This window comes from Cnephaeus nilssonii (assembly GCF_951640355.1).
Source record: "Cnephaeus nilssonii genome assembly, chromosome: X".
Taxonomy (NCBI): Eukaryota; Metazoa; Chordata; class Mammalia; order Chiroptera; family Vespertilionidae; genus Cnephaeus; species Cnephaeus nilssonii.
In genome coordinates, this window is record NC_137071.1 from 11,961,651 (window position 1) to 11,989,230 (window position 27,580).

At 41.5% G+C, this 27,580-nt stretch overlaps 1 protein-coding gene across 1 annotated transcript in view; it reads left to right on the top strand.

Moving 5' to 3' along the window:
- The window catches only part of LOC307096320 (uncharacterized protein CXorf58 homolog), a 38,935-nt gene extending 11,756 nt beyond the window's left edge, over window positions 1-27,179 (top strand). Inside the window, exons 6-9 of the mRNA XM_079765906.1 lie at window positions 5,912-6,043; window positions 22,357-22,586; window positions 25,249-25,408; window positions 26,702-27,179. Of these exons, the coding sequence (XP_079622032.1) occupies window positions 5,912-6,043; window positions 22,357-22,586; window positions 25,249-25,408; window positions 26,702-26,878 (699 nt within the window). The 3' untranslated portion in view covers window positions 26,879-27,179. The remainder of the gene's footprint in view (window positions 1-5,911; window positions 6,044-22,356; window positions 22,587-25,248; window positions 25,409-26,701) is intronic.
- The last annotated feature ends 401 nt before the right edge of the window (window positions 27,180-27,580 follow it).

Genomic DNA, 27,580 nt, shown 5'->3' on the forward strand with positions numbered 1-27,580 from the left:
GCGCAAGCCTCGGCCGGCCCTGGTTACCTGAGCCTCGGGCGGCCCTGGGCGGCTGGGGGGCTGAGGGGACTGGGCACTGCCATCTTGTGGCTGTGGGCGCTGCCATCTTTGCAATGGCGTGAGGGTCAATTAGCATATTCCCTCTTTACTAGATAGGATATGAAAGAAATAAGTCAGTTTTAGTCCACTCAGATGTTTAATCTAAGTTCACTTATGAAGGAGGTGTGTTTCACAGGTTGTTGTTGTTCCAGCTTTTCTCATGTTTTTGTTGCCATTTCTAGTTTCATTTCCTTATTTTCCAAAGGCATCTTTCATGTGTTCACCAAAAATAAGCAAAGACAAGTGAAAGGATATAGAGTAGCCTAACAAACTTTGGAGAAGAAGAGCAAAGTTAGAAAATTTACACTACCTGATTTTAAGACTTAAAAAGCCACAGTTATCCCAGCAGTGTAGTGATAACATATAGACATGTAGATCAATGAGAGGGAATAGAGAATTCAGAAATAGACCTACACATAGATGACGAATTGATTTTCATCAAAGGTGCCAAGACAGTTCAAATGATGCGAGAACAATTGTATAGTTGTGTGTAGAAAAAAAGAGATCTTATTTCAGTTACCTACTTCGATGATCTATTTTCAGAGCAATACTTATTTACAGAGGGTTGTCACTGTGGTTAGTCGACCAACTATATTTAGAATATTCTAAAGCCTTGTGACTTACTCAAAGTGTGGCCTGCTGACCTACAACACTGGCATCCCTTGGAACTTATTAAAAATGCAGACTCATGCCCAGCCAGTGTTGCTCAGTGGTTGAGCATCAGCCCATGAACCAGGAGGTCACGGTTCAATTCCCCATTAGGGCACATGCCTGGGTTGCAGGCTCTATCTTCAGTGAGGGGGTGTGCAGGAAGCAGCCAATAGTTTTCTCTCTCGTCAGTGTTTCTCTTTATCCCTCTCCCTTTCTCTAAAGTCAATAAAAAATATTTTTTTTAAAATGCGGAATCTCTAGCCCTAGCCATGGCCAGTGTGCTCAGTGGTTAAAGTGTCAGCCCGCACTCTGAAGGGTCGTGATTTCGATTCCCAGTCAAGGGCATGTACCGGAGTTGCAGGTTCGATCCCAGGCCCTGGTCAGGGTGCATGTGGGAAGCAATCAATCGATGTTTCTCTCTTTCTCTCTCTCTCTCCCTCCCTCCTTTCCTTCTTCCCTTCCTCCTTTCCTCCCTCCCTCCCTTCCTCCCTCTCTCCCTCTCTCACCTTCTCACCCTCTCACCCGCTTCTACCTCTCCTACACTCTCTGTAAAAATCAATGGAAAAAATATCCTCAGGTGAGAATTGACCAAAAAACATAGACTCTCAGGCCCTACCCAAGACCCACTGGATCAGCATCTGCCTTTAACAAGACGCCCAAATGACCCTGGGCACAATGTATTTTCATGAGCACTGTCCTAAAGGTGCCCTCCACCATGGTCTGGAACCCCCCTGGCTAACTGACAGCTCTTAAACATTAACATTCACTATTATTTTAAATTGAAGATCCCATTCTTTTTTGAGGATTGTGTATTTATGTAAAAAAGAAAAACATTAATATTAATAATAACTACCCCTATTGAACACTATCAAGTATGACGTATAAAACTTTATGTGCATTATTATTTAATTCTCACAAACTCTAGAATGTAGATTCTGTTATTATCTTCATTTTAAAGAGACTAGGTAACTTACCTAAGGCCTCATAACTAGAAAGTGAAGGAATTGACATCAAAACCCAGTGAGCCTGCCCGGCCAGTGTGCTCAGTGGTTGAGCGTCGACTTATGAACCAGGAAGTCATGGTCAATTCCCGGTCAGGGCACATGCCTAGGTTGCAGGCTTGATCCTCAGTGTGGGGTGTGCAGGAGGTAGCTGATCAATGATTCTCTGTCATGATTGATGTTTCTATCTCTCTCTCCCTCTCCCTTCCTCTCTGAAATAATATATATATATATGTGTGTGTGTGTGTGTGTGTGTGTGTGTGTGTGTGTATAAACAAAACAGATAACATGTTATTCCCTTTTTGCCTGTGAGGAAACTGAAACTTGGAGAGGTCTGTCAGGGGCAGAAGTGAGACTTGAACACTTCTCTGTGTACTGTGCACATTTTGAGGCCGTTATGGTGGTTTTATTAAATCGGAGCCTGTATCTAATTGAACTGTTTCAAACCAATAAACTGTTCCCGTGCAGAGACACTAGTTATTACTACCTTCGTGAATAAGAATGTCCAGCCAGGCAGGGAAGAGACTTGAGATGGTACAGTAACTTGATAGCCCAAGTATGGATCTAGGCCAGCAAGTAGCCACAGGGATGGGGGTGCTTCGGGGCCACATTGATGTCGGGTATCAGGGGAGGTGTCAAATTTAGAGATACCCCCTTCCGACCCTTTGAGTCACCCACTAAGAATGGAACCTGCCTCTTGAATCTTAGTCTGATTGGTGGCTATCCTGGAATCCTTGCCTAGTTTTTTGTTTTATTTTGTATTGTTTTTTATTAATCCTCACCGGAGGATGTTTTCCAAGTGATTTTTAGAGAGAATGGAAGGAAGGGACGAGACAGAGGGAGAGAAACATTGATGTGTCTCTCGATTGGTTGCCTCCCGCATGCATCCCAACCAGGGCTGTGGATTAAGCCTGCAACCAAGGTACGTGCCCTTGACTAGAATGGAATCCAGGACCCTTTAGTCTGCAGGCCGACACTCTATTCACTGAGCAAAACCGGCCAGGGCTAGGAGTTATTTTAAAATATTTTTTTATTGATTTCAGAGAGGGGGACAGAGATATAGAAACATCAGTGATGAGAGAGAATCATTGATCGGCTGCCTCCTGCACACCCCACACTGGGGATCAAGCTAGAGCATTGCCTAGTTTTTACCCTTCCCTTTTGTTGCTGAGCTCTGCTTTCCATCTCTTTCTATCTAGAAGGACTTTCCTGAATCTGGCCATACACGACAGAGGTATGAGAAAGAACATCTTGGCCACTGGAGGGCAAACTTTTTTCAAATCCTTGTCACAAATGGGCAGCAGGCCTGCCATGTACTGCCAGGCATAGAGAGTTTTGGCTGAGAGACGGGGATGGGCCTCACACAGCTGAGGCCCTGTACCAATAAAGAAACCAGGGCTTGGAGAGATTGGTGGTGGTGGCGGAGTGGAGTAGAGTAGGGAGGAAATAACAAATGCCTTTTTAAGTAACTTGTTCTAAAGTAAAATAAAACTGTATCTAAAATAATGTTCAAAGCAGAAGTTAAGTGGTTTTTCAGACCTGTTCGGTGTATAACTATTTGCTTTTACCTTTAGAGTCACTGTCGGAATGGTTAATTAGGACCCTCAGAAAATTAATTGCAAGAGAGCACAATGGAGTTACGTGCCAATACTGCCTTTTGTTTAGATGCGTAGTGTAGAAAGAAACTAATGAAATGGAAAACCAAAATGATCTCCCAAAAGGAACATTCCATCACATTTTTTTAAATTTCTTTATTGATTAAGGTATCACATATTTGTCCTCATCCCCCCATTCTCATCCCACCCCCCTCCCCACGCATGCCCCCACCCCCCTGTTGTCCTTAACCACTGGTTAGGCTCATATGCATGCACACAAGTCCTTTGGTTGATCTCTCCCCACATCACATTTTTAGTAAATGATTTCTGTCCCTTTAACTTACTGCCTTAGGAATAAAACTACAACCATTTGAATAAAGGGCAGGGCAAAACTAGGTTTATATTTGTTCATATGGGAAATAATACAATAATTAATAAATAATAATACAAAAATAAACTGTTTTGCATACTCACAACTGTATACCTACTTTTGCCTCACTGTGTATTTTCTTTTATTTTATTTTTTTAGAATATATATTCTTATTGATTTCCGAGAGGAAGGGAGAGGGAGAGAGAAAGAGAGAAACATCAATGATGAGAGAGAATCACTGATCGGCTGCCTCCTGCATGCCCCCTACTGGGGATCTAGCCTGCAACCCAGGCATGTGCCCTTGACCAGAATCGAACCTGGGACCCTTCTGTCTGCAGGCCGACGCTCTATCCACTGAGCCAAACCAGCTAGGGATATTTTCTTTTTTTTTTTTTAATATTTTTTTATTGATTTCAGAGACGAAGAGGGAAAGAGAGACAAAAACATCAAGGATGAGAGAGAGTCATTGATTGGCTGCCTTCTGCATGCCCCACACTGGGGATCGAGCCCGCAACCCAGGCATATACCCTGACCAGGAATTGAACTGTGACCTCTTGGTTCACAGGTCGATGCTCAACCACTGAGCCACACTGGCCGGGCCACCCTGTATTTTCTCTTATTTTTCATATGTATCTGTGTTCTAAGCTTAGAAATTTAAGAAATTTAAAAGGAATATTCTAGATAACAAAAGTAAGAATTGAAATAGAAAATACATCAAGGCTCGCTGTTGTATTGTGTGGTAAGTAAAAAGAACAGATTCTGAGTCAATCCTATCTCAGTGACTCCTCTGTGGCCTTACATCAGCGTTATATAACACAGAGCGCCCATACTTTCACTAGCGTCACATTTTGAGATGCAAAAGAAAAGTGAGACTGATCTGGCATCAAAAGATATTTAAATCTTCATCTACGCTACTCTCCCTTCACATAAGCATACCCTTTATGGCCATAAGCGCAGATGCATAATACAAATATGTGTTAGAAGAAGCAGCACGTACTATGGGGAGTGGGAAAGAGGGTGGGGAGTACTTAAGGCTCTACTCACAGTCTATGTATAGCTCTTAGAACAAGGAGAAATGTGCATGGAAGAGTTTGGTACCAACAGGGCCAGACAGGATTTGAGCATCAGTATTTTCTGTGATTTTTCTGTCTTTGCCCTTCCAGGTGCTTTCCTTGAGTAGCAAATGTAAAACACCCTTTGTTTGCCAATCTATGGCTACTGAGAATGAAGTCTGAGGGAGAAAGAAGTCTGAGCAATCTAAAACGTACATGTTTCCATTTGGGGGCTATATACTGTATTAACTAACACATAAAGATAGTTGGCCCAGTGATACCTTTTATTGAAGTTCCTAGGCCAACCTATTTAATAATCAGATAAATTTTTTCTGCATGGACAGCATGAATGGCGTTATAGGTTTGTTTTGTTTTGTTTTAAGGGAAAGGAATGTTTTTTAAGGGGTAAAAAACATCTTTTAAAAACTGGTCCTTGCCCTAACAGGTTTGGCTCAGTGGATAGAGCGTCGGCCTGCGGACTGAAGGGTCCCAGGTTCAATTCCGGTCAAGGGCATGCATCTTGCTTGTGGGCACATCCCCAGTAGGGGATGTGCAGGAGGTAGCTGATCGATGTTTCCCTCTTATTGATGTTTCTAACTCTCTATCCCTCTCCCTTCCTCTCTGTAAAAAAAAATCAATAAAATAAATTTTTAAAAAAACAAAAACTGGTCCTTGCCCTGGCTGGGTGGCTCAGTTGGTTGGAGCATCATCCTGTAAACCAAAATGGTTGCAGGTTCAATTCCCAGTCAGGGCACATACCTAGGTTGCGGGTTCGATCCCAAGTTGGGGCACGTAATAGATGTCTCTCATCAATGTTTCTCTCTCTCCCTTCTTCTCTCTCTAAAATCATATCCTCAGATGAGAATTTTTTAAAAAATTAAAAACTGGTTCTCAGGATTGTAAACTCAGCTCCTCTAGCTGCATTTTAAAACTATGTAGATATGGTTATGGGAACAAATTTTAGGTAGTTTTAAAAAATCCCTATATAATATTTTTTTGTAAATACTATCCTTTTATTGAATACAAGCTGTTAGAAGAAAGGAACAATATTTTATGTATTTGTCAGAAAAATACGTAAAAGTGTGTGCTGATTATTATTGCTGTTATACTATTTTAAAAGTCTATGCTCTATTCTTTTTATAGGCCTCATATGATGCTTACAAACTAATGGGGAAGAAGAAGTTTCATGAACAAATTTTAGAAGATGAATATCTTTTCCGGAAGTTCAAAATAACTGATGAAGTAGATATTGTCACCGTGCAAGATTACGTGACAGTAAGGAATTTAGATTTAGATATTGAAACCAAACAACAACAACTAAAAGCCTTCTTACCCTATTTTCCAAGAATCATACATTTTTTATCATGGTAAAATACACACAATATAGCCTTGCCTGATGTAGCTCAGTAGGTTGGGTGTCATCCCATGCACCAAAAGCTTGCTGGCTCGACTCCTGGTCAGGACACATGCCTGGGTTGCGGGCTGGATCCCTGGTAGGAGGTATGCAGGAGGCAGCCAATTGATGTTAACGCTCTCACATGGATGTTTCTCTCTCTCCAGCTCCCTTCGCTCTCTCTAAAATAAATCAATAACACTATTATTTAAAAACACACACAATACAAAATGTTCCATTTTTAAAGTGAACAATTCAGTGGCATTAAGTACATTCACAGTATTGTGCAAACCTCACCACCATCTAGTATTAGAACCTTTTTGGCACCCCAAAAAGGAAACCTCTCATCCATTAAGCAGTCACTCCTGATTCCTCCATCACTACAGCCCTTATCAACCACTGATCTACCTTCTGTCTCTCTGAATTTGCCTATTCTGGTTATTTCATACTAATGAAATTATATAATGTATGGCTTTTTTTTTTTTTTTTTTTTTTTTAGCTAGAATATATATTTTATTTAGCCATAAGATACAGTTTAAGCTTCTTCAGTTACATCCACAATCAAGTTGGGTCTTCCTGAAGTTTCCGCCTCCTACCCCCCAAGGTAATTTGATTGGATTTTGGGTGTTCACAAATTCTCTCAGACTTTACTTTTTTTTTAGAGCACTTTTAGGTTCATAGCAAAATTAAGAAAAAGGTATAGAGCTAACCCATTTTATACCTGCCCTCATACTGCCCCCATGTATCCATAGCCTCCATCATTTTCTTTTTTTTTTTTAAATATATATTTTATTGATTTTTTTACAGAGAGGAAGGGAGAGGGATAGAGAGTTAGAAACATCGATGAGAGAGAAACATCGATCAGCTGCCTCCTGCACACCCCCCACCGGGGATGTGCCCGCAACCAAGGCACATGCCCTTGACCGGAATCGAACCTGGGACCCTTCAGTTAATGTATGGCTTTTTGTGTCTAAGGAGTTATACCTAAGGAATGTGGGGTTTCTTTTTGGTGTGGTGGAAATGTTTTGGAATTAGATAGTGGTGATATATGGTGTGAATTTACTAAAAACCACTGACTTGTACACTATAAAATGGTGAATTTTATATAAACCTTATCTCAATTAAAAATCAAAAATAAATACATGGTGCTAAGAGAGTGCATGGGGATTTGACCTAATAAGGAAGGATTCTTTTATTGTTGGGATGCTTTCTACTACAAGTAACAGAATATTTCCAGCCACAAGAGACTTCAACGAAAAGGACATTTTATTGTCCCATGCAAGAAGTCCCCAGATAGGAGCGTCCTGGACTAGCTAATGTGGCAGCTCAAAGACATTACGGTTCTGGGTCAGCTTCTCTACAGTTCTCTTGGCTTCCTTCACATGGGAGCAAGATAACTATCACATTCTCAATTACATTCCAAAGCGGGAAGAAGGAGACTCCATGAGTCTTTTTATCTCAGGAAGAAAACTCTTTCCCAGAAGACCCCAACAGACTTCCTCAGGCCCCATTGGTCAGAATCAGATCACATGTTCCCCCCTAAACCAATCACCGATTGGTTTGTGTGCTGGGGCTCTCCTTCCCAGAGTATATTGCTGGTCCATACCTGGAAAAAAAAAAACAAAAACAAAACAACAACCAGGGCTCCAGGAGCAAGGGAGAAGTGGGAAGTGGTTGATGGGGAGGCAATCAACAATGTGTCACAGCCTCAGTCTGGGGCTGAGCAGGTGGCATACCCAAGGCAAAGGCTCTGTGGCAGGAGGAGCTGTGAGGCCTGGAAGCAGGTCTGTGGGACTGAAGGAGAGAGAGCAGAGTGTGGTGGTATGTAGTCAGGCCGGAAGGCCGCTAAGATCATCATGCAGGGCTTTCAACCATAGTAAGGTGTTGTGTGTTTTTTTTTCTTTTCTATCTTTTTCTTAGTTTTTTTATTTGGAGGGTGTATTTTTTTTTCTTAATTCTGTGTACAATGAGAAGCTGGTACAGTGTTTCAAGAAATGAGGTGATAGAATCTGATAAGTGAGGAGATCTATGTGGCTGCAATGTAGAATATGGAATAGAGTATAGTACCAGCCTTCTAGTTTGGAGGTTCCTGCAGGATTTTAGGAGAGATGGTGGCATATTGGTTTAGGGCTGTGAGGCTGGAGATGCAAGAGATAATCTATATAATAAAAGCCTAAGCGACTGTTACAGCAGGACAACTGGTCGCTATGATGCACACTGACCACCAGGGAGTAGACAATGCAGGAGTTGCTCCCTGGTGATCAATGTGCTCCCACAGGCGGAGCACCGCTCAGCCAGAAGCCAGGCTCATGGCTGGCAAGCGCAGCGGCTGTGGCAGGAGCCTCTCCCGCCTCCACGGCAGCACTAAGGAGCAGTGAGCTGAGCGGTAAGGAGAAGCGAGCAGGCAGGTGGACATTCCCCAAGGGGTCCTGGACTGTGAGAGGGCACAGGCCAGCCTGAGGGAACCCCCAACTCCAGTGCATGAATTTTGTGCACCAGGCCTCTAGTTAGGGAATAAAAGCAGTAGGCTTTGCCCTAGCTAGTTTTGCTCAGTGGATAGAGAGTGATACTGCAGACTGAAGGGTCCTGGGTTCAATTCCGTGAGGGGGTGCAGGAGACAGCCAATCAATGATTCTCTCTCATCATTGATGTTTCTATCACTCCCTCTCCCTTCCTCTCTGAAATCAATAAAAAAAAATTTTTTTTTTTAAAAAAGCAGTTGGCCTTGGTGACAGGGTGGTAAGTTAAAGGAAGGTGTCCTAGCCTTCCTTAACATGGCTCCTAGTCTTCTGGTTTGCATAACTAATAGGATAGCAGTGCTGAATCAGGGAACTTACACTAGATACCTAAATAATAATAATAGCAAATGCCGATGTACAGTCATGCGCCACTTAACGATAGGGACACATTCTGAGAAATGCATCATTAGGGATTTCAGCATTGTGCGAACATCACAGATTGCACTTACACAAGTCTAGATGGTATAGTTGCTACTATAATTGTGCTGTACTTTTTTTGTACAGTAGTTTTGTTTACAGCAGCACCACCACAAACACGTGAGTAGTGCATTATGATGTCATAATGGCTATGATGTCACTAGGTGAAAGGAATTTTTCAGCTTCATTATAATCTTATGGGACCACCATCATCTATGTGGTCTGTTGTTGACCAAAACATCATTATGTGGCGCATAACTGTAATACCAACTCCTTTTATTCTCATAACAACCCTAAGAGATAGGTATTATTATTACCATATTTCACACATTCTAAAAACTAAGGGAACCCAAAATTCTAGCTCATAATAATAACACATGGCCTTAACTATTTACTCAGTTGCTTCAATGTGAAACATGAAATTAACATACTGCCTTGGAGACTCCCAGTTCTGTTTTCTTTCTTTCAAAGCCTTAACCTAGAAGATTAGGGCATTAGACCAGGAAATGACTAGAGCTTGAGGGTGCCAACTATCTTTGCTAAGGACATGGGTCTCATACTTGCAGATCGTGGCTATGCCAAGGACTGGTGTCATAGAAAAAAGTCCCCAGATTGACATAGTGGAAGAGAGAGGTATGGTGATTCCTGATATTTATTGAGCCCTTTATGGACACAGCACAGACTTCAGCTCTTTATATGCATATTATCTCCTTTAATCTTCACGTTCATAAATTATGTGACCCTTTAACAGATGAGAAAAAATTAAGTTTAATGAGATTTTTCTAAAACTGGCCCAAGGTCACATAGCTAATAAGTGCAGAGCAGATCATTGACAGTGCTGAGATGTTTACCCATTTTACTACTCCCCTCTCGGGAAATAAAATATACACAGGCAGTCCTCACTGTACCCGTATAGTGTTTTATTTCATTGTAAAGTGTTTTATTTCTTTGTAAAAATAAAAATAAAAACTTGAACTCATTGAAAACCACTGACTTATACACTTTAAATAGGTGAATTGGCTCAAGCTGGTTGGGCTCAGTGGATAGAGCGTCAGCCTGTGGACTGGTCAAGGGCCCATGCCTGGGTTGCGGGCTCGATCCCCAGTAGGGGGGTGTGCAGAAGGCAGCTGATTAATGATTCTCTCTCATCATTGATGTTTCTATCTCTCTCTCCCTCTCCCTTCCCTCTGAAATCAATAAATATATATATATATATATTTAAAAATAAATAAATAAGTGAATTGTATGGGATGTGAATCTCAATAAAACTACTAAAAATGTTTAGCTAGCTAGAGTAGTTTAAAGTGCTTTCCTTCTTGTTCTTATGCAACTTACAATGCATCTTCTCTATGGCAAATTGTCATACTTCTTTTTTTTTAAATTTAATATATTTTATTGATTTTCCACAGAGAGGAAGGGAGAGGGATAGAGAGCTAGAAACATCGATGAGAGAGAAACATCGACCAGCTGCCTCCTGCACACCCCCCACCAGGGATGTGCCCGCAACCAATGTACATGCCCCTGACCGGAATCGAACCTGGGACCCTTCAGTCCGCAGACCGACGCTCTATCCACTGAGCCAAACCGGTTTCGGCTGTCATACTTCTTTTAAGTTTGGATTACCCACCAACATTTTATCCTCTGGACATTAAATTTTTTAATTGGGGAGAGAGAGAGAGAGAGAGAGAGGATGCGCATCGATTTGTTGGTCCACTTATTGATGCATTCATTGGTTGCTTCTTGTGTGTGCCCTAACCGGGGATTGAGGTCACAACCTTGGTGTTGGCAACTGAGCTACCTGGCCAGGGCTTATCCTTTGGACTTTAAATGTTGTGATATATCTCAGAGTTCCTTTACTGTGAAGTGTCTCTTTTGTCAGGGTCACTTCCTCTGGCACAGCTTCATCCCTTTTGTTACAGCCTCGTTCCTCACTTACGTTGATAAGTTCACTTTCGCCAGGTTCCTCTAGCTGCCTATGTGCAGTCTCTTGAATGATGGCTGCATCAACATCCCCACGGTCACCTATTTCTTCTAAAAGTCCGTTTACATGGGATTTGAATTTCACTTCCAGCATTATCACTTTTTGTTACTTTTTTGGCCTAGTCCCTCCTCTGATTTTTTTGTTGTTTCTAGGGGACAAAGAGGCAACACAACTATTTACTTTGCTGTCTGTGTGTGAATTAAATAACAGATCCATTGTGACCAATCATTGACACACTTTGAAAGAAGTGACATGATTTGTCATAATCACCATACACATCTGTTATTTACGCAGTGATCTATGGACTGAAGAGCGAGCAGCAGAGTTTGTGCTTGATGCAATTACTCAATTATACTGTGGTAACTGAAATTTGAACCATGTTGTTAGAGGACTGGGCTTATTCAACTAAATAGCGGTAATTAAAATTCATGCATGCCTAAATAATACAAAGGGAGAGTGGCCTGTATGTGTGTGAGTGTGCGTGTGTGTATATACCCTAACTGTCTTGCTGTTATTCCATTTCCTAGCATCATAGATCCTGCTTCCCTATTCCTATCTCTTTTTTTAAAAAAAATATTTTATTGAGTTTTTACAGAGAGGAATAGAGAGTTGGAAACATCAATGAGAGAGAAACATCAATCAGCTGCCTCCTGCACACTCCCCACTGGGGATGTGCCCACAACCAAGGTACGTGCCCTTGACCGGAATCGAACCCGGGACCTCCCAGTCCGCAGGCTGACGCTCTATCCACTGAGCCAAACCGGTTTTGGCCCTATTCCTATCTCTTAAATGAGCATTTATAAGGTTGAATTGATTATATATATTTGCACTTTTAAATTCCTAATTTTATATTTTAAATATTTTAAAAAGAAAAGTGGGGTTTCTATAAATACTTCAAATGAAAATAGTGAAATTTGCCACTTAGCACCAAATACGAACTCATTCTTTCTAAAAAGCTTTATGCAAATGTCATCTCAACCCAAGCATGTCATGAAGGAGCACTACCAGGTATACAGATCACATAGCTATTACCAAATGTTGGGCTCATCCTGAGTTTAATTTAGATTATTATATTTTTTAATTAAATCTTTATTATTGAAAATATTGCATAGGTCCCCCTTTTTCCCCCATGACTCCTAGCCCATCCCCAACCCCCACCCCAGGCCTTCACCACCCTATTGTCTGTGTCCATGGCTTATGCATATATGCATACAAGTGCTTTGGTTGATTTCTCCCAGCCCACCCCACTCCCTACCCCCACCTTCCCTCTGAAATTCAACCATCTGTTCCATGTTTCTATGTCTCTGGATCTATTTTGTTCATATTTTTATTTTGTTCATTAGATTCCACATATGCGTGAGATCATGTGATACTTGACTTTCTCTGACTGGCTTATTTTGCTTAGCATAATACTCTCCAGGTCCCTCCATGCTGTCTGTAAGGGTAACAGGTCCTTCTTTTTTACTGCTGCATAGTATTACATGGTATAAATGAACCACAGCTTTTTTATCCACTCATCTACTGATGGGCACTTGGGCTATTTCCAGATCTTAGATATTGTAAATTGTGCTGCTATGAACATAGGGGTGCATGTATTCTTTCTGATTGGTGTTTCGCGTTTCTTAGGATATATTCCTAGAAGTGGGATCACTGGGTCAAATGGCAGTTCCATATTTAAATTTAAAATTTTTTTTTTTTTTGTTAATCCTCACCCGAGGATATTTTTCTATTGATTTTTAGAGAGAGTGGAAGAGAGGAGGAGAGACAGAGAAAGAGAAACATTGATCTGAGAGAGACACATTGATTGGTTGCCTCCCGCCAAGGTCTCAACCAGAGCCTGCAACTGAGGTATGTGCCCTTGACCAGAATCAAACCCGAGACCCTTCAGTCCACAGGCCGACGATCTATCTACTGTGCCAAACCAGCTAGGACCATATTTAACTTTTTGAGAAAACTCCATACTGTTTTACATAATGGCTGTACCAGTCTGCATTCCACCAGCAGTGTACTAGGGTTCCCTTTTCTCCACATCCTCGCCAGCACTTGTCATTTGTTTATTTGTTGATGGTAGTCATTCTGACAGGTGTGAGGTGATACCTCATTGTCCTTTTAATTTGCATCACTGCTGATCAGTGACTTTGAGCACTTTTTGTCTCTTGGCCATCTATATGTTCACTTTGGAGAAATGTCTATTTTTTTTTTGCCCATTTTAAATTGGGTTTTGTTAAGTAGTATGGGAGATATATATATATATGATATTAACTGTTTATCATATGTATCATTGCCAAACATTTTCATCCATACAGTGGGTTCCCTTTTCATTTTGTTGATGGTTCCTTTTGCTGTGCAGAAGCTTTTTATTTTGATCTAGTCCCATTTGTTTATCTTCTCTTTAGTTTGCTCTAGATGTAGTATCCGTAAACATATTGCTATGAGAAATATCTGAGATTTTGCTGCCTATGGTTTCTTCTAGGATTTGCATGGTGTCACGACTTACATTTAAGTATTTTATCCATTTTGAACTTATTTTTATGTATGGCGTAAGTTGGCGGTCTAGTTTCATTTATTTGCATGTATCTGTCCAGTTTTCCCAGCACCATTTTTTTTATTTCTTCCCCCCCCCCCACATTGATTTTTAGAGAGAGTGGAAGAGAGAGGGAAAGATAGAAATATCGATGTGAGAGAAACACATGGTTTGGTTGCCTTCTGCACGAATGCTGATCAGGGCCTGGGCTGGAGAGGAGCCTGCAACCGAGGTACATGCCCTTGACCAGAATTGAACCCTGAACCCTTCGGTCCACAGGCAGGCGCTCTGTCCACTGAGAAAAACCAGCTAGGGCCCAACACCATTTATTGAAAAGACTGTCTTTACTCCATTGTATGCTCTTGCCTACTTTGTCAAATATTAATTGAACATAATGACTTGAGTCAATTTCTGGGGTCTCTGTTCTGTTCCAGTGAATTATATGCCTGTTCTTGTACTAGTACAAGGCTGTTTTGATTACATTGGCTTTGTAGTAGAACTTGATACCTGGTATTGTGATCCCTCCAACTTTGTTCTTCTTTCTCAAGATTGCTGCAACTATTCGGGTCTTTTTTGGTTCCATATAAATTTTTGGAGTATTTGTTCTAGATCTGTGAAATATGCTGTTGGTATTTTAATAGGGATTGTATTGAATATGTAGATTGCTTTGGGTAGTATGGACATATTAATTATGTTAATTCTACCCATCCATGACCACAGTATATTCTTCCACTTGTTTATATCTTCCTCTATCTCTTTTCTCCATGTCCTGTAGTTTTCTGAGTACAAGTCTTTTACCTCCTTGGTTAAGTTTATTCCTAAGTATCTTATTTTTTGTTTTTGCAATGGTAAATAGGATTGTTTGTTTAGTTTCTCTTTCTGAGAATTCATTATCTATACTAATAAAAGGGTAATATGCTAATTAGACCAGATGTCTTCCGGACATCCTTCTGGTCAAAGCCATGGTGGCAGGGGCAGAGGCAGTTAAGGGCGATCAGGCCGGCAGGAGAGAGCAGTTAGGGGCGATCAGGCAGGCAGGCAGAGGTGGTTAGGGGCGATCAGGCAGGCAGGCAGGCAGGTTAGTGGTTAGGAGCTAGTGGTCCCAGATTGTGAGAGGGATGCCCAGCAGTTAGACATCCCCCAAGTGGTCCGGATTGGAGAGAGTGCAGGCCAGGCTGAGGGACCCCCCCTTCCCCCATGCACAAATTTCGTGCACTGGGCCTCTAGTCCTATATAATAAAAGCCTAATATGCAAATTGATCGAACGGTAGAACAACTGGTTGCTGTGATGCACACTGACCACCAGGGGGCAGATGCTCAACTCAGGAGCTGCCCCCTGATGATCAGTGCACTCCCACAGGGGCAGCACTGCTCAGCCAGAAGCCAGGTTCACAGCTGGTGAGCACAGCAGCAGTGGCGGGAGCCTCTCCCGCCTCCTTGGCAGTGCCAAGGATGTCCAAGGGCTCCCAGACTGTGAGAGGGCACAGGCTGGGCTGAGGGACCCCCCCCCCAAGTGCATGAATTTTGTGCACTGGGCCTCTAGTTGGTGTATAAAAATGCAACCAATTTCTGGGTGTTAATTTTGTATTCTGCTACATTGCCTAATTCATTTATTATATCTAGTAGGTTTTTGGTGGAGTCTTTAGGGTTTTGTATGTACAGTATTATATCATCTGTTTATAATGACAGTTTTACTTCCTCTTTTCCAATTTGGATGCCTTTTCTTTCTTCTTGTCTGATCACTGTGGCTAGGACTCCCAGTACTATGTTGAATAAGAGTGGTGAAAGCGGACATCCTGTCTTGTTCCTGTTCTTAGGGGGAATGGTTTTAATTTTTGCCCACTAAGTATAATGTTTGCTGTAGGTTTGTCAAATATGGCCTTTATTATGTTGAGATATGCTCCCTCTATTCCCACTGTTGCTGAGAGATTCTATCAAAAATAGGTGTTGGATTTTGTCAAATACTTTTTCTGCATATATTGGTATAATCATGTGTATTTACCTTTCAATTTGTTTAGGTGATGTATCACATGTGTTGATTTGCAAATATTGTACCAGCCTTGAATCCCTGAAATAAATCCCACTTGGTCATGGTGTATAATCTTTTTAACATATTGCTGGATCTGAGTTGCTAATATTCTGTTGAGGATTTTAGCATATACACTGAGTGGCCAGATTATTATGATCTCTGAATGCATAATAATCTGGCCACTCAGTGTGTGTGTGTGTGTGTGTGTGTGTGTGTGTGTGTGTATTAGAGGCCTGGTGCATGAATTTGTGCATGGGGGGGTCTGGCCAGCCTGGCCAGGGGGAGGGGACATGGGTGGTTGGCTGGCCTGCCTGCTGGTCGAACTCCTGGTCGAGGGGACAAATTGCATATTAGCCTTTTATTATATAGGCTATACACTGAGTGGCCAGATTATTATGCGTTCAGAGATCATAATAATCTGGCCACTCAGTGTATGTTGATCAGGGATATTGGCCTGTAATTCTCTTTGTAGTGTCTTTATCTGGTTTTGGAATTAGGATAATGCTGGTCTCATAAAAAGAGCTTGGAAGTCTTCCTTCCTCTTGGATTTTTTTGAATTGTTTGAAGAGTATAGGTGTTAGTTCTTTGAATATTTGGTAAAACTTCCCTGTGAAGCCATCTGGACTCGGGCTTTTGTTTGCTGGGAATTTTTTTATTACTGTTTCTATTTCATCCATTGTTATTGGCCTATTCAGGTTTTTTTTAATATATTTTATTGATTTTTTACAGAGAGGAAGGGAGAGGGATAGAGAGTTAGAAACATCGATGAGAGAGAAACATCGATGAGCTGCCTCTTGCACACTCCCTACTGGGGATGTGCCCGCAACCAAGGTACATGCCCTTGACCGGAATCGAACCTGGGACCCTTGAGTCTGCAGGCTGACGCTCTATCCACTGAGCCAAGCCGGTTAGGGCCTAGTCAGGTTTTCTGATTCTTCCTGATTCAGTTTTGGGAGATTATAGTTTTCTAGAAATTTCATCCACATTGTCCAGCTTGTTGACATATAGTTGTTCATAGTATTTTCTTACATAGTTGTCCTTTGTATTTCAGTGATGTCAGTTGTTACTTCTCCGCTTTGGTTTCTGATTTTATATACAGTAAGTCCTCGGGTTAAATTGGAGATCCATTCCTATGACGGGACGTAAAGCGATTTTCGCTGTAAGTCGGAACCCACCTACATAAGCACCTACATCACTCACATGGAGCACATACACAGCAGTAATGAAGTGAAACAGTAAAAACAATTTAAAAGAAAGATAACAATTCCTGACCTTTACTTGTGATAAATAATAAAAAACACAAAGCACGTATGTACATACGTTGAAATGACAGAACTTTTTTTATATATAAATAAATGGGAGATGGCGACATAACCACGAAACGACATATGTTGAGTCCGACGTAACCTGAGGACTGCCTGTATTTGGGTCCTCTCTCTTTGTTTCTTACTGAGTCTGACTAACAGTTCATCAATCTTATCTTTTCAAAGAACCATCTCTTGGTTTCATTAATGTTTTGTATTGTTGTTGTTTTGGTCTCTTGTTTATTTCTCTTCTAATCTTTATTATATCCTTCTACTTACTCTGGGCTTTTCTTGTTATTTTTCTAATTCTTTAAGTTGTAGAGTTAAATCATTTTATTATTAATTTTTCATGTTTTATGAGGTAGGCCTGTAGTGCTATGAACTTCCCTCTCAGGACTACTTTTGCTGTGTTCCGGAGATTTTGGATTGTTGTGTGTTCATTTTCGTTTGTTTCCAGGAAGTTTTTTATTTCTTTCTTGATCTCATTGGTAACCCATTCATTGTTTAATAATATGCTATTTAGCCTCCATGTGTTTGAAAGTTTTTGAGTATTTTTACTGTAGTTGATTTCTAATTTTATTCCATTGTGATATGAGAAGATGCTTGATATGATTTCAGTCTTCTTAAACTTGTAGAGACTTGTTTTGTGTCCTAATATGTGGTCTATTTTTGAGAATGACCTATGTGTACTCGAGAAGAATGTGTATTCTATAGCTTTGGGGTGAAATGTTCTATGAATGTCTAGTAAATCCGTCTGATCCAGTGTAGCATTTAAAGTCACTGTTTCCTTGTTAATTTTTTGTCTGGAAGATCTATCCAGTGAAGTCAGGGGGTGTTAAAGTCACCTACTATGACTTTATTGCTGTCAATCTCTCCCCTAAAGTCCTCTAGAAGGTTTTGGTGTTTTTTTTTTGTTTGTTTTTTTTTTTACATATTTAGGTGCTTCTATATTGGGTGCATATATGTTTACCAGGGTTATATCTTCTTGTTGGATGGATCCCTTTAGTATTATGTAGTGACCTTTGTTGTCTCTTGTGATGGCCTTCATTCTGAAGTCTATTTTCTCATATATGAGTATTGCTGCCCCAGGTTTTGTGTGGGGGTTTTTTTCGTTTCTATTTTTATGGAAAATTTTTTTCCACCCTTCACTCTCATCCTGTGTGAGTCTTTTGTTCTGAGGTGGGTCTCTTGTAGACAGCAATATAATTGGGTCATGTTTTTGTATTGTTCAACTACCCTGTGTCTCTTGATTGGAGCATTTAATTCATTTACAGTTAAGGTTATTATTGATAGGTACTTTTTAAAAATATTTTTTTTCTTTATTGATTAAGGTATTACATATGTGTCCTTATCCCCCCATTGTCCCCCCACTCGTGTCCTCACCCCCCTAGTGTCTGTGTCCATTGGTTATGCTTATATGCATGCATACAAGTCCTTTGGTTGCTCTCTCCCCCTTCCCCCCACCCTCCCCTGTCTTCCATCTGAGGTTTGACGGTCTGATTGATGATTCTCTGTCTCTGGATCTATTTTTGTTCACCAGTTTATGTTGTTCATTATAGTCCACAAATGAGTGATACTTATCTTTCTCCAACTGACTTATTTCGCTTAGCATAATGCTCTTCAGATCCATCCATGCTGTTGCAAATGGTAGGAGTTCCTTCCTCTTTACAGCAGCATAGTATTCCATTGTGTAGATGTACCACTGTTTTTTAAAATATATTTTATTGATTTTTTACAGAGAGGAAGGGAGAGGGATAGAGAGTTAGAAACATCGATGAGAGAGATACATCGATCAGCTGCCTCTTGCACACCCCCTACTGGGGATGTGCCCGCAACTAAGGTACATGCCCTTAACCGGAATCGAACCTGGGACCCTTCAGTCCGCAGGCTGACACTCTATCCACTGAGCCAAACCGGTTTTGGCAATACCACCGTTTTTTAATCCACTCATCTGCTGACGGGCACTTAGGCTGTTTCCAAATCTTAGCTATTGTAAATTGTGCTGCTATGAGCATAGGGGTGCATATATAGTTTTGAAAAAAAATATTTTTTTTATTGATTTCAGAGAGGAAGGGAAAGGGAAGGAAAGATAGAAACACCAATGATGAGAGAGAATCAATGATTGGTTGCCTCCTACATGCCCCTTACTCGGGATCGAGCCCACAACTGGGCATGTGCCCTGACCAGGAATCAGACCATGACCTCCTGGTTTATAGGTTGATGTGCAACCATTATTTATTGCCATTTTAATTCTGTATGCCTATGTTTCTCTCTCTATTTCTTCTCATTACAGCAGTCCCTTTAACATTTCTTGCAGTGTTGATTTGGTGGTTATCAACTCCTTTAGCCTTTTCTTTCTTTCTTTCTTTTTCTTTCTTTTTTTTTTTAAATGCTTGTTTTATATATTTTATTGATTTCTTACAGAGAGGAAGAGAGGGATAGAGAGTTAGAAACATCAATCAGCTGCCTCTTGCACACCCCCTACTGGGGATGTGCCCGCAACCAAGGTACATGCCCTTGACCGGAATCGAACCCGGGACCCTTGAGTCCGCAGGCCGACGCTCTATCCACTGAGCCAAACCGGTTTTGGCTTTCTTTCTTTTTTTTAAATCTGGGCAGCTCTTTATTTTACCATCTAGTTTGAATGATAACCTTGCTGGGTATAGCAATCTTGGTTTCAGATCCTTGCTTTTCATTACCTTGAATACTTCATGCCATTCCCTTCTGGCCTGTAGAGTCTCTGATGAGAAATCAGCTGACAGCTTTATGGGAGCTCCTTTGTAGGTAACAAATTGCTTTTCTCTTGCTGCCTTTAGATTCTCTCTTTGTCTTTAGTGTTTGGCATTTTAATTATGATGTGTCTGGGTGTGAGCCTGTATGGGTTCTTCTTGCTTGGGACTCTCTGTGCCTCCTGGACTTGCATGACTTTTTCCTTCACGAGGTTAGGGAAGTTTTCTGCCATTATTTCCTCAAACCCGTTCTCTATCCCTTGCTCACTTTCCTCTAATTCTGGCACTCCAATTATGTGAACATTGTTACATTTCATGTTGTCCAACAGCTCCCTTAAGCTGTCCTTCTGTTTTTTTGTTTTGTTTTTAAATATATTTTTATTGATTTCAGAGAGGACAGGAGAGGGGTAGAGAGAGATAGAAACATAAATGATGAGAGAGAATCATTGATTGGTTGCCTCCTGCACAACCACCACTGGGGATCAAGCCCACAACCCAGGCATGTGCCCTGACTGAGAATTGAACTGTGCACTCGTGGTTCATAGTTCGACGCTCAATCACCGAGTCATGCCGGCCTGGCTGTCCTGTTTTTTAATTGTTTTTTTCTTTTTGGTTCTCTGATTGAGTGATTTTTTTTCTGCCCTGTCTTCTAATTCACTGATCCAAACCTTGGCTTCCCCTAATCTGCAGAGTATTCCTTCCAATTTGTTCTTTATTAGTGCTATGTCATTCTTTATTTCTGACTGGTCTTTTTTCATAGTTACTATATCTTTTCTCATGCTGTTGAGCATCTTGGCCATTGTTATTCTGAACTCTATCCTATATAATAAAAGCCTAATATGCAAATTGACTAAACGGTGGAATGACCGGCAGAACAACTGGTCGTTATGATGCGCACTGACCACCAGGGGGCAGACACTCAACGCAGGAGCTGCCCCCAGCCCACAGGCCCCAGGCAGGTGTGAGCGGGGGTCCCCTGATTGCCCCGCCAGTCGCCACGCAGAGGGAGGAGACAGGCGGTGGGGGGGGGAGCTGGTGAGTGGGCAACAACAGGCCAGCCAAGGCAGGTGCGAATGGGGGGCCCTCATCACACTGCTGGTCTGCCCACAGATCAGCCCTGATCACCAGCCAGGCTTAGGGACCCTACCTGTGCATTAATTTAGTGCACCTGGCCTCTAGTATCAGATAAATTTCTTATCTCCATTTCGTTTAGCTCTTCTGGAGAATTCTCTTGTTCTTTCATTTTGGGGGTGTTTTTTTTGTCTCCCCTTTTTGGCTGCCTGTTTGGGTTTGTGTCTATGTATTATGTAAATCTGCTACAACTCCCAGACTCTACTGCAGGAAAATACCAGGTGCTGTTTCTGACTGGCCCTGAGTACCCTGTTTGGGACTACCAGCAAACTGCAGCTTGTGGCTCCCTCTGCTGGGGCTGAGTGCCTTTGGAAAGGATCAAGATGTGCACCAGGGTCTGCTTTTCCTAGCCCCGGGCCCAGACAGATATCAGGCAAAGACTCAAAGCCTCCAGAGTTCCGTCTCTATCTTCAGTGTGAATGTTATCAGCCTTGATGAGCCTCAGGGTAGGGAACACAGGATGATAGAGGTCTTTAAACAGGGTGTGGTAACTGCCTTCCCCCAGGCTAAAACCACCTGGATTGCAAAGGTCTGCAGAGAAAGATGTTCTCCGCAGTGTGAGGGAATGACTCAGCACAGGAAACTGGGGTGGCTGCCGTCTGAGCTCCAGCCCCAGAGCCCCCAAACCTGGACTCTGCTCACACAGTTCCAGTCCACTCTTCCCTCCCTCTGCCAGAGCCCAATGTAAGTGGCTGCACACAAAATTGTGTGCATTGGCCCTTTAAGAGGGTGCCTGCAGTTCCAGGAGTCTCTGGCTGGCAGACAGTAACCCTGCTGCTTTTTACGCCAGGTGTTATGTGGGAGCCTTTCTCAGTTCCGGTGCTCTGGGCTGGGGAGCCCAGCTTGGGGTTTAGACCCCAGAGTTCTCAGTGGGAACCCCCCGACAGCAAAGATATCCCTCCAGACCTTCAGCTGCTGTCGGTGGTCAACCCTCTTGCATCTCCACCCTTCTACCAGTGTCTGTGCGGTCTCCACTGTCCATTCTTGGCTAGGGTTCTCTCCAGCAAGTCTTCAGTTGATTTTTCAGGGTGGTTCTCCTGTATTTTAGTTGTATTTCCAGTTTGGCTCTGGGACGGTGTCATTGTGGCTTCCACTTACTCTGCTGCCATTTTTCATCAGAGCCTCTTATGTGAGTTATATTTGCCATTAAAATGTTTATACATTAAAGAAATATGTAGTGAGTGTGGTACCATGTGCATGATTCTATGTGACAGGGATTCTGCCTTCTAGTAGGGGAGCTAAGATACACACAGATAGCTAAAACATCAACTAGTCAGCAATAAGAGTCATAGAAGAGAGAGACCAATAAAATCAGAGATGTTCAAGGAATGCCTTTTGAATGAAGTGACATTTGAGTGGAACCTTGGGAAATGTGTCGAAAACCATTCTAGAGCACCACAACCAATCATTCTTAATTGTTTGTTTCTACCGGGTGGAGCAAGAATAGGTTTATAGTTGTTTGTATGGAAAATACTATAATAATTAATAAATAATAATACAAGTATAAACTCTGTGTTTCGCATACTCACCAGTGTAAACCTACTTTGTTTCCCCCCTGTAGTATTCCAGTATTCTGGATAAGACGCCTGCATCTTCTGGTGGAAGAAATAACTGTTGGAGAAGATTGAGCCTCAAAAACATTCCCAAGACAATGATGATGTATGACATACTTGATTATGCAGAGTCTAGAGTAGTCTCAAAACGTCTGCAAAGAGAAATGAAGTATCTATCACAGAGACCACGAACAGAAGAGATGCGTCGAAACCAGCTGCGGGTTATTACCGAAACTAGGTAAAAGTGACCCCTCCCTAGGGTTATGATACTAGAGACGTTTCTGAAAATGTCCCTATTCTGCCAAATAGTTCACAGAATATAATAACAGGTTTGAGGCAGATTGCTCCAAACTTATGCAACTTTGTAAACAGAGCACCAACTAAAAGGGCAATTGCTACCTGGGGAGGTAACTTGAATGACCAGACAGGCAGTTTAGGATGGCTGGAGGCCACCACAGCAAATATAAAAATGTAGGGTAGAGATGCTGGCAACGCTTTAATTAGAGCAAGAGTGGGCATCGAAATAGTGCAGATAGAAGTGGAGCCTTGAGCCAGTGTGATTGCCTTTTAAGTGGACACGAGAGGCAGTGCAACTTGCCAAGAACCGAGAGCCACCCAAGGTGGGGAGTAGGGTGGAGGACTGTAAGGGTGGACTGTGGGGGTGGGGTGCCTCTCTGGGGAGAGAGCCCTAGTGCAGGTGCTAACTGTTGTTTTTATAAGTACAGCCAGAAGGGCTCCCATTGCCCATGCTGCGCAGAGCTCAGGACTTTTTCCTTTCTGCCGAAGGTTATAATTCTGCTCTTGCTATTCTGCCTCGCCTTGCTGAAGATAAATTGCATATAAATCACAGTGACATTATTCCCTTCTTTACCAATAGCATATGAGCCAATTCACATTATAGAAATGCATGTTGTAGCAAAATAGACTGTATTATGATCTGAACAACATGAACAGAATATGCCTACTCCAATTATAGCTTTTTTCCTTCCATTACCATGTCTCACCTAACCCATCTTGTTTACAGATTAAGCTTGCTTTCTTAAGAAAAAGATAATAAGACTGAAGAGGACCTATTGGTAGTCCATTTTCACAGTCATATTTGAAATGAAAAAAATACTCCTTTAGTACCTGAAGAAAATACTGGTGACCCATTGTCACACATGCTGGGTTTTGTTGTTTTGTGTGGGGTTTGTCTCAGGAGTAGAGATGAGTGGTGCTGACCCAATAACATAATTTAGCCCATTTATTTTTACGATCAAGACTATACATTTGCCAGACAGATGGCCTGGTGTAGGGCACAGTCTGTCATCATAAAATAGATTTTCTCTCACTCATCCATATAAGCACTGAATATAGAACTTAACCCTATTAGCACCAAGGTCAAATAAATGATGTCATTTTCTTGGCCACCATATACAACCCTAGACTCCTAGCTGTTTGGACTCAGGCTCCTGATTATCCAAGAATGAGTTGCTTTAACCAAATAAGTAGCCAAACTCTAAATCAATTGAAGAGGGGGAAGGACTTCCTTAAAGGCTTTTTCTTTTTTTTTAATTTATTATTTTTTAATTTCTTTATTGATTAAGGTGTCACATATTTGTCCTCATCCCCCCATTCCCATCCCACACCCCTCCCCACGCATGCCCCCACCCCCCTGTTGTCCTTAACCATTGGTTAGGCTCGTATGCATGCACACAAGTCCTTTGGTTGATCTCTCCCCCCTCCCCCCACCTTCCCCTACCCTCCCTCTGAGGCCCGACAGTCCGATCGATGCCTCCTTGTTTCTGGGTCAAGGCTTTTTCGAATGTAGTCTTAGTTTGGAATCTCCCAGAAGCAAACCATGAGACAAGGATTTGAGTATAGTTTATTTGGTGGTGGTGGCGGGGGGTGGGGGGGGTGGTCCCAGGAACTACTGATAAGTGGGGATAGATAAGTGAAATGGGGAAGGGCAGGCGCCAAAACAGTGTGTGTTAGCAAGCAAGCTACCACTGTGGGTAACGAGCTGAACCTCTCCTGGGAATGTCTGAGCGAGTACAGAACATGCAACTCAAGTTATCCCACAGGGGGCAAAGGAGTTGGGATATTTGTACCCCAGTGTCCATTAGTCTTCAGTTAAGGATTGCTTAGGAGGGACCGTATTAATTCTTGGGCAGTTTCCCCGAACATGGGTTCTTGTTTTCACAAGAAAGCTGCAGGCTGCGTGAGGTCAATGCTAGCAGTTGGAAGTTGGGGCCATGTGCCCTGCAGTGGTAAAGCCAGGGGACTATGGGCATAGTACAAACTATGTCTGAACCCAACACTGATTTTAAAAGTTTGTGGGGGCCGAAACCGGTTTGGCTCAGTGGATAGAGCGTCGGCCTGCGGACTGAAGGGTCCCAGGTTCGATTCCGGTCAAGGGCATGTACCTTGGTTGTGGGCACATCCCCAGTGGGAGGTGTGCAGGAGGCAGCTGATTGATGTTTCTAACTCTCTATCCCTCTCTCTTCCTCTCTGTGAAAAATCAATAAAATATATTTAAAAATAAAATAAAATAAAAAATAAAAGTTTGTGGGGTTTTTTTCAGCTATTATGAAATTTAATACCTTTTTGTGTTAGTATATGGTTAAAAAAGATTCAAATGGCTACTACACAGTATTTTCCAGGAAAACTGATTTTCAATTGATAACCGCGTTTTATAATTTTTATCATCATCATCAATGTCACCATGGCATATAAAGAACTGTGCTATGTACCTCAAGTAGAAATGATAACTTTGGCCTAAAAATATATATGCAATATTGCTGCAAGTACTGAGATCTATGATATATTTGCTAGAGAATGCTTTAATAAAATTTGGAACTTGCTGTATGTTTACCTTTCATTTTGTTCAATTTTCTGTCCGTAATACAAATATTTTCTAGGTACTTACCTCTGTTGAATAGCCAATGTTTATATCGGCCCCCCCAACAGCAAGCTCAATTTAAACATCTGGGTCGTCGATCCAAGCAAGCGCGATTGAAAAATGAAAAAATGAAAAAAGCTTATGAGAAGGAGAAAAAAGCAAGCACTTCCGTGAAAACTGTAAGTTTAACTTGTACTGAATTCATCGTTTTGGGCAATATGCAAACTGCAAGTAATTCTACTTCTATGAGTAGAATTTTCCTAATCTACAAGTTCAAGGCTGAAAACCCTTTGTTATATACCAAGTGCGCGATAGTATAAAGCTACATTTCTCTTGGTAACACATATTTTTGAAATTCTTAAACCTGATTAATACCAGTCGTTTAGGCTTCACATCAGCATGAGCTGGCAAAACAAAAACAACAAAAAAAACCAACCCTCTGTATATTGACACTGATGAGTCAGCACATCTTTAATGGTGCTTTTCTCAGAGGAAGTCATTTCTATATGAACTTCTTAAAAGCTATACTGTGATTCTAACGAACAAAATAAACTGATGAACAAAAGAGAAAGAGGCATGCATACATGGAACAGACTTTACAGCTGTCAGAGGGGAGGAGGTGGGGGGACTGGGTGAAAGAAGGTGAAGAGATTAGCCAAAGAACATATATGCATAGCCCATGGACACAGACACCAGTGTGGTGTTGGCCAGAGGGAAGAGGAGCAGGGGCTGGGTGGAGGTGGATGGGGATGGGGGGGGCGCTGGGCGTGAGGAGGTGATGGGGACATCTGTAATAGTGTCAACAATAAAAATAAAGTTAAAAAAGCTATACTGCCCGGCCAGAATGGCTCAGTGGTTGAGTATAGACCTATGAACCAGGAGGTTACCATTTGATTCTTGGTCAGGGCATATGCCCGGGTTGCAGGCTCCATTCCCAGTGTGGGGCATGCTGGAGGCAGCCAATCAGTGATTCTCCCTCATTATTGATGTTTCTCTCTCTCCCCCTCTCCCTTCTTCTCTGAAATCAATAAAAACATATTTTAACAATAAAAAAGCTATACCGTGTAAATTCTGCCTCAGTATACTCCTACATCATAGGAATATTTATAATGCTCATGTATTGCTATGTAATTTTTTAAAATATATTTTATTGATTTTTACAGAGAGGAAGAGAGAGGGATAGAGAGTCAGAAACATCAATGAGAGAGAATCATCGACCAGCTGCCTCTTGCACACCCCCCACTGGGGATATGCCCGCAACCAAGGTACATGCCCTTGACCGGAATCGAACCCGGGACCTCCCAGTCCGCAGGCCGACGCTCTATCCACTGAGCCAAACCGGTCTCGGCTGTAATTTTTAATATGTTATACATTTATTGAGATGAGGCTAAGTACAAAAAGTCAGTGATAAAAACAAAGTAATAAAAAGCAAATATGAAACACTTTCTGCTTTCATTTATAATTCTACCTAGGAACCTCAAACAGACAGACCAGATACAAAGCAACAACGAAAGGTTGTCTTCTCTACCCCATCTTTTGAAATTGTGAAATTTAAAGACCCCAAGCCAGATGACAAATCGGAACAAGACAAAAAGGAACCATTTTTCTGGTGTCAAAAACTGTATGTTCATCGTTATCCACCATTTTAATGTACAGCTAATTGAAAGAAAACCAAGTGATTTAATAAATTGCTTGTCTGTCTATAAATGATGAATATGAATACCAAAGAAAAATATATAAACAAGGCCTCAGTATGCTCTCTGAACCAAATGCGCGACAGATTTTTTAAGCTCTTTTTGTAATACCAGGGGTGCAAATATTTTTTACTGGCTGAAGTTTAATCTGAATAAATTATTTCAACTAGATGCCCTCAAACTAACCATATATAATAGTTTTGTTGAAGAAATGGTGCATATATGAATCCCTAGCATTTTTATTCAATTTTGATTTTCCTTCATTTAAAAAAATATCTGAACAGGCCATGCTTAGCATAAATATTAGAATTCGCAGAATAAAAGGCTGCTATGGAGTCAGCCTCCAGTGTCTTTTTTTCAGTAGCATTTTGTTTTTACAGAACAGCTTGTGATTGACCTACTCTCAATTATAATAAAATTAATAATGCATTTGTTGCTACAGTCGGTGTGACATAGCATACCTAATCATTATTGAGCATTGTAAGCAGTTGGGACAGAATGTTGCATCTGCTTTCATGTTGCACTTTGGCTGCTTTTCAAGTATGAAGACTATTTTCAGTAGTATTTATCAATTTCCTTTTGAATTGATAAATTCTCATGCCTGATATAGTGTGAAGTATTGATCTTTTGTGATCCAGGCTATCGGATTATATCAAA